The 15,696-nt window shown below is 42.1% G+C and overlaps 2 protein-coding genes across 2 annotated transcripts; both read left to right on the forward strand.

Moving 5' to 3' along the window:
• The first annotated feature begins 2,780 nt into the window (after positions 1-2,780).
• LOC105679286 (uncharacterized) lies at positions 2,781-3,590 on the forward strand. Its single transcript, XM_012379215.2, has one exon. The coding sequence runs from the start codon at positions 2,781-2,783 to the stop codon at positions 3,588-3,590; it is 810 nt and encodes a 269-aa protein (XP_012234638.2).
• A 1,021-nt stretch (positions 3,591-4,611) lies between these two features.
• Positions 4,612-6,390, forward strand: LOC137000164 (uncharacterized). Its single transcript, XM_067356107.1, has 2 exons — positions 4,612-5,787; positions 5,872-6,390. Exons 1-2 carry the CDS (start codon positions 5,661-5,663, stop codon positions 6,309-6,311), a joined length of 567 nt encoding a protein of 188 aa, XP_067212208.1. The 5' UTR covers positions 4,612-5,660; the 3' UTR covers positions 6,312-6,390.
• The last annotated feature ends 9,306 nt before the right edge of the window (positions 6,391-15,696 follow it).

The raw sequence follows: 15,696 nt of genomic DNA on the forward strand, positions 1-15,696 counted from the left end.
TAGCAGCCTGCTGGCAATTTGCGAGTAGATTCGCAAGTAGATTTACTTGGCAGCAAATACGGTGCCATCTGTGTCCGCATCAGTGATGCAAACTCGAGTCGGCCAGCATCAGGGCTCCGTGGTAGGGGAAGCATGCACACAAGCGAGAATTATACGTACGTCTAACGTAAGCAATTCTCGCTTGTGTGCATGCTTGCCCTGTCACGGAACCCTGGTGCTGGCCGGCTCGAGTTTGCATCACTGATCCGCATTAAGCTCGTGTTCTGTCGGCAGAATCTGTCGACATAGGTTGACAGCAGATTGGCGGCAGAAAACGAGCAGGATCTGCGCAGTGTAATTTGATGTCAGATTGTCGGCAGAAATCGAGCAGAACCTGCTGTCACAATTTATTAGGGGTACAAATAAGTTTTAAACCGTTTTTTGTAGAACATAAAAAAGTAATTTAAAATTTAAATATTCTCCCGCTCTTTTCCGATTTTGTAGTGTTTATATGGTAACATAAAATATAACAACCAACTTCACGATATTGTTTGTGTAACCTAAAATTGCAGCAGCTTGAAAATGGCAAACGAGAAACAATTTATTCGGCACTGCATTCGCTATAAATTCCATCAAAGAAAGAGCGCCGCAAAATCGTGTGCATCAATTTGTTTGACTCTTGGAGACAATATTGTATCTAAAAATACGTGCAAATTTTGGTTCAGACGGTTTAAAGAAAGTGATTTCGACGTTAGCGATCGTGAACGTAGCGGAGCTCCTCTCAAGACTGAGGACGATGAATTGCAAGCATTACTCGATGAAAATTTGTCCCAAACGCAAAAAGAGCTTGCATTACAACTGGGAGTAAAGCAACAAACCGTTTCCAACCGTTTACAGAAAATGGGAAAGATTCAGAAAGAGGGAAAGTGGGTACCACACGAATTGAACCAGAAGAACAAAGACAACCGTGTCGAAATTTGTCTGAATCTGTACAAGAAACAGCACAGAAAGTCTTTCCTGTAGAAAATCGTAACGGGTGATGAAAAGTGGATATATTACGATAATTCCAAGCGAAAAAAATCATGGGTAGACCCCGGCCAACCATCCACATCAACGCCAAAGCAAAATATCCACGACCAAAAAATAATGCTCTGTATATGGTGGGATATGCAGGGTGTGCTATATTATGAGCTTCTGCAACCACGTGAAACGGTTGATGGTGATCGCTATAGTCGACAACTATTGAGATTGAACGAAGAAATCCGTCAAAAACGTCCATATACTGGAAAAGGATTGCGTCCGGTGAAATTGCTTCATGACAACGCTAGGCCTCATGTCGCTAAAACGGTCAAAGAAACATTATTGACGCTTGGTTGGGATGTTCTACCGCACCCGGCCTATTCGCGTCAAGTGATTATCACTTGTTCCGGTCGAAGCAAAACGCATTGCCTGAGGTACGCTTCCGGAATATTGAAGAAGTGCGAAAATGAGTCGACGACTTTATTAAATCAAAAGACGAAACTTTCTTTACTGCCGGAATTCGTCAGCTGCTCGAAAGATGGCGCAAGGTCATAGATAATAACGGAGAATATTTTGATACTTAAATGTATTATTGAATTTCTGCAAAAAAGTCTTGAATTTTCAAAAAAACGGTTTAAAACTTATTTGTACCTCTAATAAATGGAATAGCGGCATTTAAATGCTTCATTACAATTTTACATTTCTCGTTTCGCTTATTAAAAATAGTAAATAAGGTATGCAAAGTATATAATATATTTTTGCTTTATTGGGATAAAAAAAATACTTATTGTGGCGGCTCACCGCCACACCGCTACACTGACGCGGCATAATACGCCGCGGCGCCGTTACGCGCCGCAGGGCTTCTGCCGAGTTACGAGCTTGAGGCTACACCGCCAGGTTGCGCAGACGGTGAAAAGCTTTCTCGCGATCAAGCATCGATCGAAGCTGTATAAAAGAGCTTCTTCGCAGATTTTTCCTCATTTACTCGCTTCAAGGCGAGTTCTCTACAGGGCCCTTGACTTGAGTTTTACTCTGCTTTAGCAGAGCGTAACCAGAAGCAAATTTGTCTTGCCGTTTTTCTCACGTTGCCTCGCAAGGCACGTAAAAGAAAAACAGAGTCCCAGCTTCAGCCGCACACTTCAACCAAGGGGCCCGCTGACTTATCAGTACCGCCGTCACCTCCCCAGACTCTAGCGTGGAAGCTAATTCCCCTAGAGTTCTGCGTCCGGTTGGCTCGGCCACCAAGGGACACTCTCGTTGCTGGCGACATCCGAATTCGGAAACCTCTCTTTCCTCGGTACACAAAACATTCTGTTACGCCGAGAGCCGAGACGGTTGCATCTTCAGGCACACCGGAAACTCGTTCCGTGGCCATCCAGACCTCGCCGCCTAAAGCGTGCTCAGAGAGCAGCTGCAAGACGGAAGGCACTTTCCAAACGGAGTTCCTCCAACATCAGGAAAGGGGCTGCAACGAGCTAATTCAATAGAACCGTCCTTTTTAAAACCCGTTCAATATACAAAGACGCGGCCGGTAATTTCTTACCGCGCCCGTCAATTTTTCTTTTAAACTTCTTGGTCTTACACACATACCGAGAAAGCGCCTCTGGCGCCATCAATTAATTCAAACAGAATACAGCACGTGTATATACTCATTTCTCTGACAAAGAAAATAAATTATATTTTCTAACAAAATTGGTTTTCATAAAATCTTTAACCAAGTCGAACACATCCTTAGGGCAATACGCCCATAAACTGGTGACCCCGACGACTGGTTGAAGGAAATGAGCCAATCGGAGAAAGCCGGCGAAATGCCAGGCGCCGACGCAGCACAAATCGGCAGAGTATCGGTGCGGGTACCACCATTCTGGCTGGAGGAACCAGAAATATGGTTCGCCCAATTAGAGAGCCAATTCCTGCTGAGCACCGTCACGTCAGATTCAACCAAGTATGCGTACGCAATCTCACAAATCGAGACGAAGTACATAAAAGAAATAAAAGACGTCATAACCAATCCACCGGCATGCGGGAAATACAAAGCAGTAAAAAGGGCACTGATACAAAGGCTGAGCGACTCGCAGGAACACCGCATCCGCCAATTACTGGAGCGCGAAGAATTAGGCGACTGGAAGCCGTCGCAGTTCCTGCGCTACCTGAGGACGCTTGCGAGCAACGCAGTACCCGATCAACTCCTGCGCACACTGTGGCTGGGGCGATTACCGGTCCAAATGCAAATTATTTTAGCAACTCGAGCTGACGATCTCCTCGAGGACGTAGCGGAACAGGCGGACCGCGTATACGAGGTCACATGCCGAACCGTCGCAGCATTGGACAAGCCAAAGGAAAAGACACCAAAACCAACTAGCTCGCTGGAAGACCAGATCCAGTCATTGGTGAAGCAGGTCGCAGCACTCAACACGCGATTGGGCCGGCAGGAGCAGCGCTACAGACAGCAGCGCCACAGCCGAACGAAATCAACTTCGGAAGATGACAGCGGGCTTTGCTTTTTCCACCGGCGATTCGGCAGCAAGGCCAGAAATTGTACAGAGCCATGTACTTGGAAGGAAAAGAAGAAGGAGAAGGCGGAAAACTAGACGGTCCGGAATCAATGGCGGCAGACGGCCCGGACCCGAAACCTTGCCGCCTTCTAATAACTGAGCGACAAACAAAAGTTCGGTATCTCATCGACACGGGATCAGACATAAGTGTCCACCCGCGCTCGATGGTACGCGGACGGATGTCCGGAGCAACGCAAGCCCTGTTTGCAGCCAATGGTACAATCATCCACACTTACGGGTGGATCGCGCTTCAACTCAACATCGGATTGAGGCGCGCCTTCCAATGGAAATTCATAGTGGCTGACGTCACGCAGCCAATCATAGGATCCGATTTCCTTGGTTACTTCCATCTTCTGCCGGATGTAAGAAGGGGCAAACTTTTGGACGCAACAACCGGATTGGCCACAAACAGCCTACAAAGCAGAACCGGACAAACATCGGTTAAAACATTATTGCAGGAAACAACTTTCCACGCCTTATTGGCCGAATTTCCGCAGCTCACTAGCCCGATCGGAAAGACGGAATCCGTGCCGCACTCAACGATGCATTACATCGAAACGACACCGGGACCACCGGAAGCGTGTAGGCCGAGGAGACTGGCGCCGGAAAAATTAAAAGAGGCAGCAATTTGATCTTTTACTACAAAAAGGGGTAATCGCGCCGTCCAAGAGCGCATGGGCCTCACCATTATATATGGCACCAAAGAAAGGTGGCACGTGGCGACCATGCGGCGATTACCACAAGCTCAACAACCGAACGGTGCCGGACAGATACCCGATTTCGCATATCAAGGATTTTACACAGGCTCTCTACGGGAAATCAATTTTCTCTTCACTGGACCTGGTTAGAGCTTATAACCAGATTCCAGTAAATCCGGAAGACGTGCCTAAAACAGCAATAACCACACCGTTCGGTCTGTTCGAGTTTCTGAAAATGCCTTTCGGTTTGAGAAACGCAGCTCAAACGTTCCAGAGATTCATCAATGAGGTGATACGCGGACTCGATTTCTGCTACGCCTACATTGATGACATCCTGGTAGCGTCTCACGATGAAAGTGAACACAAAAAGCACTTAACAGTTTTGTTCCAGAGACTCAGCGAATACGGGATGCAACTCAACCCAGCAAAATGCGTGTTCGGAAAAGAGACTGTAGCATTTTTGGGATATCAAGTCTCAACGAAAGGAACGCAGCCTTTACCGGAAAAGGTCGAGGCTATACGGAAATTCCCGAAGCCTGTCACCATCAAGCAGCTTCGGCAGTTCCTCGGAACTTTGAACTTTTATAGAAGATTCATTCCGGGAGCGGCCATGGACCAAGCCATTTTGAACGACGCGCTAAAAGGAAACCAAAAAGGGAAAACGCTAATCGAATGAGGCGCAGAACAGGAAGCAGCATTCGAAACGTGCAGAGAAAGCCTCGCACGGGCAACGTTCTTGGCACATCCAGATCCGGCAGCAGAACTTTCTTTAACAACCGATGCCTCGGATTTTGCGATCGGAGCAGTAATCCACCAGCATGGCAAACTTGGGCAACAACCGGTAGCGTTCCTCAGCAAAAAGCTGACCGCCGCGCAACAGAAGTACAGCCCGTGCGACCGAGAGCTCTTGGCGATTTATGCAGCAATCAAACATTTCCGCAGGGGGTCCTCACTTCCCCTGTTTTAGCGGGGACGGAAGTTCCATTAGTTCATTATTTATTGGGAACAGCGCTAGAGGCAGCACCGTCAATAGTTCTATTTCACTCTTTCTTGTTGGCTGTCTTGTTGCTAATGGCGGCTTACTGTGTTTATTGTGGCTTTCCAACAGCAGCTTTTTTTCGAAGCGTTTTGAGTGCTTTTGGGTGCTTTGAAGAGTTTCGAAAGCGATCGAGGAGATTAAAGGCGATATAAATATTTTATTACACATATATATATATATATATATATTAATACACATAATTTTTATAATATAAGCCTACACATATACATATACACATCGTACAAAAACACACACACACACACACACACACACACACACACACGCGCGCGCGTGCATGCTTTAATTTTAGATATAAGTTCTTAACAATTTTTTACGTATTTTTCGTAAGCATTTTAGGTATAATTAAAAATGGTGTACAAGTGTTGTGTGCCAAGGTGCACATCAAGGACATCAAAGTTTCCTATTCACAGATTTCCAAAAAATGTAGAGAAAGCAGAAATTTGGTTACGAGCAATAGGACGAACTGATATGATTGGTAATTTTCTTAAATTTTATAATTTTCTAAATTTTATGTAAACTTTGTTACATTTAAATATGTTAAATACAATATTTGTTATAGGCGTAGACAAGCAGACATTAGATAAATTAAGGATTTGCAGCGAACATTTTTCTGAAGATATGGTATTAACATATACATCACGACGAGTTTTAAAAGACTGTGCACGACCAGTATTAAATTTACCGGTAGATATTTTACAAGAAAATGTCAATATGGACATTGAAGAAATTTTAGAAAATGTACAAAGCAACCCTGATTTGGAATCAATGTCAACGATGTCTCAAGAAGTATCAGTCTCAAAAAGCATGAATGAAGAATCTGTACATGAAGAAGATCAAGGTAGCAGGAATAAAGTAGTCGATAGAGTGCAATTGATAAAATCAACGCCAGATGCTACACTTTGTCATCTTCGCAAGAAAGTAAGAGTACTGCAAAAAAGGATGCACAAGCAGAAGAAATCGTCTCAAAAAAAAACGTCAAGAAATCAGAAGATTACGTAGTGAAAACAAATGGGAAATTTATTACATTAAAAATATTTAAGAAATAAAAAAATGTTCAAAATAATTATATAAAATTATTTATTATTAATAAAATACTTTTTAAAAAATGAACATAAATGAGTCATAAGTTTGTGAGCAATGATATTAAACTTTTGTTGATTTTTATATTATTTTAGATTGCACAAGAGATATATTTTATTTAAAAATATTTAATTCTTTAAAACATTTTTATACAGGGTGAGGCAAAAGTATGGAAACCCCCGAATAAGTTTTGAGGAAGGCATTTTACGAAAAAATGTTAAATACAAAAGTTTTAGGAAATTTCTCTGGCTTTTTAATGGTGACCTTGGATTTGACCTTGACCGTGACCTTGTAGGTCATATGAAGGTCAAGTCCATTTTTTTAAATAGGAACCCCCATTTTTCATCGTAGATTCAGAAAGAGCGGAAAATTTTACATCGGAATATGACCTTGACCGTGACCTTGAAGGTCATATAAAGGTCAAGTCCATTTTTTTAAATAGGAACCCCCATTTTTCATCGTAGATTCAGAAAGAGCGGAAAATTTTACATCGGAATATGACCTTGACCGTGACCTTGAAGGTTATATGAAGGTCAAGTCCATTTTTTTAAATAGAAACCCCCATTTTTCATCGTAGATTCAGAAAGAGCGGAAAATTTTACATCGGAATATGACCTTGACCGTGACCTTGAAGGTCATATAAAGGTCAAGTCCATTTTTTTAAATAGGAACCCCCATTTTTCATCGTAGATTCAGAAAGAGCGGAAAATTTTACATCGGAATATGACCTTGACCGTAACCTTGAAGGTCATATGAAGGTCAAGTCCATTTTTTTAAATAGGAACCCCCATTTTTCATCGTAGATTCAGAAAGAGCGGAAAATTTTACATCGGAATATGACCTTGACCATGACCTTGAAGGTCATATCGAGGTCACGGCCATTTTTTCAAAAAACAAGAACGTCTATTTTTATCGTACATTTGGAAAATTTTAAGGTAAATGTCACGTTAAGCTCCCCCCCCCCCCTCCACAAACGAGAGGGAGATATGTTTTCCTATGTATTTTGACATGCTGATTTCAAATCCGGAGCAATTTTTTGGCACTGTTCAGTAGGTTCCGAGAAAAACGTAAAAAATACCAAAAAAATTGTATGTAAGTGAGTTCGTTAACCAGGAATGCCTGTTATCACCGGACACCGCGTGAAGGTAAACTCTTGTCCAGCGGGTGTGTGTGTGTGTGTGTGTGTGTGTATGTGTGTGTGTGTGTGTGTGTGTGAAAATGCGATCGTTTCCGGTCTGAAGCTTTCAAACCCACCACCGTGGCGTGATCGATGCCTTTAAGGACACTCTTAAGGCAAGTGTCGATATCCGATGTCGATGTCCGATATCACCGCGGAAACGATGGCTCGCCTGTTGTTCGAAAATTGGATCACGCGTTTCGGAGCGCCGGCACGAATCACCACGGACCAGGGGCAGCAGTTTGAGTCAGAACTGTTTAAGCAGTTGGCCAGACTGACCGGATCGCAGCACATCCGAACCACCGCTTATCACCCGGCAGCTAACGGCATGATCGAAAGACTGTACCGGCAACTCAAAGCATATCAAAAGCCACGAAACCGAAGCATGGACACAAATCCTTCCAGTCATTTTATTAGGCATCTGCGCCGCAGTAAAAGAGGACATCGGAGCCACACCAGCAGAGCTAGTTTTCGGGGAGACCATTCGGATTCCCGGGCAATTCTTGGACCAAACCAATAAAGAGCAGCCAACGGATGAGTTTGTGCGTTATTTACAAGAAAAAATGAGCAAACTCCGTCCACGGAGTAAAATAGGAAGGAGTAAAATATTCATAGACCTTTTTGTTCTAAAAACGGTCCTTAATTTTTTTCACCGGTAGAGGTGCTGTTATAGATGAAGACCTGACCGTCTTCCGTGGCGCGAATATTTGAATGAACTAAAAAGATCGAATATTTAAAGAAGAAATTTAAAAGAGTACAAAAGAGTATAAAAATATATTATTTATTTTATTGACACAATATAAATATGTTTGAAGTAAAAACAGTAAAAAATAACAATTATTCTTTAACTGTACATGTAAAAAATTCGACAACATAAATACTCTATTATTGTAAGTTAAAAAGTTTTATAACTTTCTTTTTATTTTTTCCATTTCTTTTCCCTTATTTTCAGTGCACTTTTTGCACAATTTCTGCGGACCAGTACATGTCTGACATTTTAAAAATCCATCGCACCACCGGTTTGACCTACTCACATATTTGCAATTATTTGCCACATCAGTGACACCCTCAATAGTTTATACAAAATTAACTCCCTAGTCCCCAGATGTATTTTAGATTGAAATTAATCGAGTTTAAAAAAGTTTTTTACAATTAGATATTTACAATTATTAGAGCACAATTATTAAAGCATTGAAATTAATTTTGTATAGACAATTTCACTTTTCTTAAATGTACAATACTATTTTTATCTAAATTTGTATAAATTATTTCAATTAAGCACTCATATTTATATAGACAATTAAAATGTATTTGTAATTTGATTTCTTGTGAATTCTTTACTAATTATTTACTCAGTAACCTTTTTGCTTCTTTAAAGTTATCACAAATCTCCATATTATCAATTAATGTTATCGCATTCACAATATCTTCTTCTGATACAACTGGATTGATTACATTTTTTATTCCTATTTGAATATCATCCAAAAATACTCGAATACAGAAATCTTCACTTATTTCAATTCGCCGAAGTATTTGCTGTTTTATGGTCAAAAAGATTATAGATTTGCCTCCTTCACCGATAAGTGCTGCCCAATGTTCATTTGGCAAATTACGATATGTTTCTTGCAGAATTTTAAAACTAAATTCTGCATTTTTAATAGCAGTGGTTTGTGGATATTTAATTATTGATTCATTGAATACTGGATCCATATTGATATTTACGGGGTCCGCAACAATATCAGATGCACATTCTAATTCAATGTGCGATAAGCCATTTATTCTTTCTTCCATTGTCATTGGAATTGCACCAACTTTTAATTTAGGTACTATTCGTTTTGAACGATATATTGTACCATCAGTAAGTCGCGTTTCATCCCATTTAATGATGTCATCCTTAAAATAATCTTCGCAAACGTAAGAGTCAGAGGCTTCCTCAAGTTAATTAATCGGTGGCTCCATTGGAGCAATAGATTTTTATCCTAACATATAAAGAAACAAATATAAGTAATCAATATAATATAACAAACAAACTTGTATACAATAAATCGTATACAATGCATTTTCACATATTCTAATTAAAGAGCATAACCTCACAAACTTTTAAAACTAACCTTCGGTACTTTGCGACGACTTTTCCGTCGGGCAGAAGCTCACCCGCCGATAGGCGTGCAAAACCTCGTAGCTCTATTTAATTGAGTTATTAATTACCGCAATGCTTATAGTTGGGCGCCAGGCGCGGAGTAACGCGCCGCACGAACGAATACGTTAGAGTTCATATTTTCATTAATGAGCAACGGCGATAAGCGCGACTAGCCCGCTCTACAAATGGCAGAGGGGCGAGGTTCTTGAGAGACGCAAAATACAGATTTGGAGACAGGAGTCTGAAATAAGGTAGTTATTGAGAACACATTAATTTGGTAACAAATAACATGTAATTAGTATAATTAGATCAAGTGAGAGTGACGCCAGATGATAGACGTCTTAACAATCCCGCGGAGCGGAGACATGCATTATCTCTGTGAGAGGCGTTATGGTTTGGATGTTCGTTTCGCGGAAACCCGCGTACTTCCGTCTCACGCGGTATAATATTCAACGTACCAGTCTTACAATTCTGATTAGGTACGGTCGTTCGATTCACTCTACTTTACTTCTTCTCAATGTCACGTTAACACACAACGCGAATTCTTTCCTTACACGATTCTTAACAGTTCTTAATTTTAACGCTCGACAGAAGGTCGAGACGAGAGATACGCGACATACATGCTAAATCCAAAGAGTTTCTTACGCTCGGTACGCAAATACAGGAATAGACGCGAAATTATTACTCACAAGAAACATTACTTAACGCAAAACGACCGTCGGCTCGGCAGCCCCGAGAGGAAAAGGCGTGGTGAAATCTTATTCTAAAGCAGCGGTAGTCAGCGGGGCCCAGCCTAAATCTAACCTCGCACGTTACCGCGAGACATTTCGGTATATGCTATACCCTTTACGCAAAATATGCGAGTTCTTATTTCCGTGAGACTCGGGCCGCCTACTGATACCGCTCTTACCGCGAAGCCGAAATGGTGGCCTTACAAATCGTCGGTACGGCCGTTGTGGTCCTCAAGGTTCCTCTCAGGTTGCCGACTCGCCGAACAGTGACGACAGCGAGGCTCGCCGGACAGCGGTGACATTTCGCGCATCGTCCTGCGCATGTAGATCCTCGCTATCGATTAGCGATTCTTGATCCTTCGATGTTTCCTAGATCTCTCGATACTCGCGTCGCTCCTCGATACATCGGCCCTCGGTGACGCTTTTCCGAGGTGACCCCGGTCTCTCTCTTAGGGCAGCTGCCGTTAACGCCCCTCGCGGCCTTTTCCGTTTACGGATCCGAACCTTCTCTGAATCGGCCGGGAACTGATCAAGTTCCGATCTGATTCTGCTTTGGCTCGTTACGACAGCTCCTTTTTCGGGTACTCCACCCCGGGTCTTCGGCGTGTGAGAGCGCGCTTCCCTCTCGGTGCGTCCACCGGCCTCGATATTCTCCGAATTTGAAACTGTATCTACGGTAGCGACTGTGTCTGGAATCTAATTGTATATTCAAGGGTATTTTACTTGACCTTGTTCCGGATCTGTCTGCACGCCGTCCGGGCCTCCGCCGTCCTGTCTGCTGAGTCCCTCGCAGGTCCCACGAAGGCTGCTCCACCTCAATCACAAAATGGGAGTTTGGCCACTCACCACGACTCGCGCAATTTGCTATAACGCTCAAAAAGAGAATTAAGAGGGAGAGGTCGTCGCCCCCCGCGGTGGGGTTTCCGACCTCAAATTTCCCTCCTCGATCAGGCTTTCTTGCCCTTGTGACGGACCTCAAAAATGTCACGTCACAACTTTGAAAAGGCTTTTATTTTTTCATTGGTCACTTTTCTTTTTTTTTGTACTTGTTTGTCCAGTGGGACAAGTTAATACAGCACAGCACCTTTTAACCATATTTATATACTTTTTATCACTTTACATTTCACCATTTTTCACTGAAAACTGAGTCTTTTTATTTCACGTTTCACTTCCATATCACATCCGGAAAGATGAGGTTGTCAGCAACAGAAGCGCCACGAATTTTTTTGCCGCTGTAGAGTCAAAACTAAAATACAGAGATTTTACTCCTTCTTTTTACTCCGTGCTCCGTCCGCACTTACAACGACATGGCTACCGCAGCACCTTCGTGCATAAGAACCTGGCCAAATTAGAGAAAGTTTTCGTCAGACACGACTGCCCAACCAGAGCGTTACAGCAACCATACGACGGACCATACAACGTTTTAAGCCCAAACGACAAAGTCTACAAGCTATTGGTCAACGGCAAGCCAATCAACGTCTCAATAGACCGATTGAAACCGGCGTACACGATGGACGACCACGAGCAGCCAATAGAGACAGCACCAGCCGAACAATCAAAGCCCTCCGCAACCAATAAGACGAGGAGCAGCAGAACTTCGAAACCAACCGTGCGTTTCCAGGCTTAAAAACTGCCAAGGGGGTTCTGTGGCGGCTCACCGCCACACCGCTACACTGACGCGGCATAATACGCCGCGGCGCCGCTACGCGCCGCAGGGCTTCTGCCGAGTTACGAGCTTGCGGCTACACCGCCAGGTTGCGCAGACGGTGAAAAGCTTTCTCGCGATCAAGCATCGATCGAAGCTGTATAAAAGAGCTTCTCCGCAGATTTTTTTTCACTCACTCGCTTCAAGGCGAGCTCTCTACAGGGCCCTTGACTTGAGTCTTACTCTGCTTTAGCAGAGCGTAACTAGAGGCAAATTTGTCTTGCCGTTTTTCTCACGTTGCCTCGCAAGGCACGTAAAAGAAAAACAGAGTCCCAGTTTCAGCCGCACACTTCAACCAAGGGGCCCGCTGACTTATCAGTACCGCCGTCACCTCCCCAGACTCTAGCGTGGAAGCTAATTCCCCTAGAGTTCTGCGTCCGGTTGGCTCGGCCACCAAGGGACACTCTCGTTGCTGGCGACATCCGAATTCGGAGACCTCTCTTTCCTCGGTACACAGAACATTCTGTTACGATGGGAGCCGAGACAGTTGCATCTTCAAGAACACCGGAAACTCGTTCCGTGGCCATCCAGACCTCGCCGCCTAGAGCGTGCTCAGAGAGCAGCTGCAAGACGGAAGGCACTTTCCAAACGGAGTTCCTCCAACATCAAGAAAGGGGCTGCAACGAGCTAATTCAATAGAACCGTCTTTTTTAGGACCCGTTCAATATACAAAGACGCGGCCGGTAATTTCTTACCGCGCCCGTCAATTTTTCTTTTAAACTTCTCGGTCTTACACACATACCGAGAAAGCGCCTCTGGCGCAATCAATTAATTCAAACAGAATACAGCACGTGTATATACTCATTTCTCTGACAAAGAAAATAAATTATATTTTCTAACGAAATTGGTTTTCATAAAATCTTTAACCAAGTCGAACACATCCTTAGGGCAATACGCCCATACTTATGTTTTAATAAATTTATTAGGCGAAATCCCGAAATTACTGCAATATCGGGTCAACTCGCAGCGCATTTTCAATTTCAAAAGTCAGTTTAATATTCTGAATCTCTTATGGGGATTGTATCAGATTATTGTATTAAACTGATAAGTTTCATTAAGCCACTGGCCACACTTTATATGCACTGTAGATGAATTTTGAGTACGAGTTTATATATGAAGAAACACGCCGCATAGCGGCAAACAACATCAAATTGCACTGCGCAGATTTTGCTCGATTTCTGCCGCCAATCTGACATCAAACTGCATTATACAGATCCTGCTCGATTTCTGCCGTCAATCTGATATCAAACTGCGTTGCGCAGGTCCTGCTCGGTTTCTGTCGTCAATCTGCTGTAATAATTCCGAGCAAATCCTACTTGGTTTCTGTTACTGATCTGCTGTCAAATTATGTCAGCAGGTTTTGTAACATTTCTGCTGAAATTCTGCTATCATTATTTGATGTAACAGGTTTTGTATACAATCTGCAGTCTTTCTGCTGACAAAAATTTGTAGCAAACGTTTGGCAATATCTGTTCAAACAGACTTTGCTGACTGGGTTACGAATATTGCGTTTTGGCGTCGATGTCGATGGTTGGCCTGGGTCGCAAATGATTTTCGGCGTTTGGGGTTATCGAAATAGATCCACTTTTCATCGCCAGTCACAATTCGATGCAAAAACCTCTTTCTTTTTTGCCTCGCAAGCAGCATTTCGGAGATGGTTTTTCGCCTTTCAATGTCTCTTTCTTTCAGTTCATGTAGCAGCCATCTTCCCAGCGAAAAATGACTCATCAAATTGATGTCGAGACGACATCGAAAACATATATCGAAAACTAATTAATTGAAAGATCTCCACCTAGTTTTAATCGACGACGAACGACACGAAACGGCTGGACAAAAATCCGTTTAGTCTCTGCTAGATAATTTGTGGGAGCTTTCCATCTAGGAGACACAGATCGACACTGTGTGACACGGTCAAACACCGTGCTTGGATACTTGATGGAATGCGTTTAGTTCTGAACTAGACTGCTAGAGTCTGCTTATGTCTTTCCATGATATCTAGCAAGGTTGGGAAAGTTACTTTATAAAAGTAACTCGTTACCGTTATCGTTCTTTTTTCTAAAAAGTAACTCGTTATCGTTACTCGTTATCAACTTTAAAAAGGAACTCGTTACCGCCCAGATAGGAAAATGTATGCATTTTGAGATCATATTGTATTCATATATTTCACAAACATGAGGACAAGAATAGACACAGATGCGGGCTCATATGCTGCTCAGAACGCAAACATGTCATGATATCCATAAAAGTGCACAAAAGAATGACATATGAGTGCATGCATGAGGTTCAAGCTAATATTGCATTTTGTATGTCATATGTAGTTCACAACATGACGACAATGTATGTTCACATTTATTGTGATTTGTGAGTTTATTTTACGATTATGTTTTTTTTTATATTTAGGTTAGATTAGGTTAGGTTAGGTTATAATAAAATTAGATGTTTTTTTTCGTTATTAAATATTAAGTATATTCTATTTATTTTAATTGTACACTCAATATAAGCGCATTAGAGCGCCATAAACAAGTTTATGAAACAGAAATATTTATAAAACTGTCGAGTCCCACTCACAGCCGAGGACACATGTGTAAGACTGTTCTTAATTTGTTTGTCAGGAATTCAATAGACTATTAGTTAACAATGAATATATTTATTAATGAACAAATCGTGAATGTCCGATATAAACAACTCAATTTAGCACGGAAAAGATAAATGTCTTAACCACTAGACTTAGCTTTCGTAGTTATGTATATTTTTCTTCTAACTCGTAACTGGCCAGTCTTTATCCAAAGTCCTTCTTGGAAAATTGACCAGTTAGTTAAAGATTGGCAAAAGTCCCTTATTGCCTCTGATAATAGCGGAGCTTTCCTTAAGCGAAGTCCCTTACGTCGTGAAACCACCTGCACTTATATCTCGATACTTTCTCTCTACTAGCAAGAACCGAAAAAATCTCGTGGCCTCTTTGCACTCCTTTGTATACTCTCCTATCTTAGAATGTTCTTGAGCTTTCTCGTATATTCGAATTTCCGGAGCCGCAGGTGCGATTTGCGCATCCTTGGAAATGTAGATTAGTGTCCCCGATGATATACATGAGGACTAATCGATTCGATATTGTTTACCGACATCGGTGTTATCATAAGAGAATCTTACACATGTCACACTTTTAATTTCTCTTTACACAATTTTGATGGGCCGTTCAAGATGGTCCATGGCTTCACACATATATAATAAGACTAACTACAAAAAATGTACGAACCGTAGTATCAGAGGATGCGTTTCCTAAATCCAAACCACGTTCGGAGAGCGTTTGTTCTTATCAACGCTTCTTTTTTTATGTACTAAATTATTTTTGTTGTCTATTTTACACTGAAGATGGCTACATTCCTTGGCCAAAACGTATGTAACAATTTTTAATAAAATAAAATCGAGCAACTCGATCCGGCTCCTGCTCTACTAGCTTGATGTCAACACGATCATTATTTTAATAAGGAAGAGCAATATCCTAATATTATTTGTATTTTTATATTATTAATTATTATTAATATAAATTAATC

Source organism: Linepithema humile, chromosome 5, assembly GCF_040581485.1.
Source record: "Linepithema humile isolate Giens D197 chromosome 5, Lhum_UNIL_v1.0, whole genome shotgun sequence".
Lineage (NCBI taxonomy): Eukaryota > Metazoa > Arthropoda > Insecta > Hymenoptera > Formicidae > Linepithema > Linepithema humile.

Bases quoted from the DNA above. Each gene is read 5' to 3' on its own strand.
- LOC105679286 (XM_012379215.2), top strand. From the start codon at position 2,781: ATGAGCCAATCGGAGAAAGCCGGCGAAATGCCAGGCGCCGACGCAGCA.
- LOC137000164 (XM_067356107.1), top strand. From the start codon at position 5,661: ATGGTGTACAAGTGTTGTGTGCCAAGGTGCACATCAAGGACATCAAAG. The intron at 5,788-5,871 runs GTAATTTTCTTA...TATTTGTTATAG, and splicing joins AGGACGAACTGATATGATTG to GCGTAGACAAGCAGACATTA.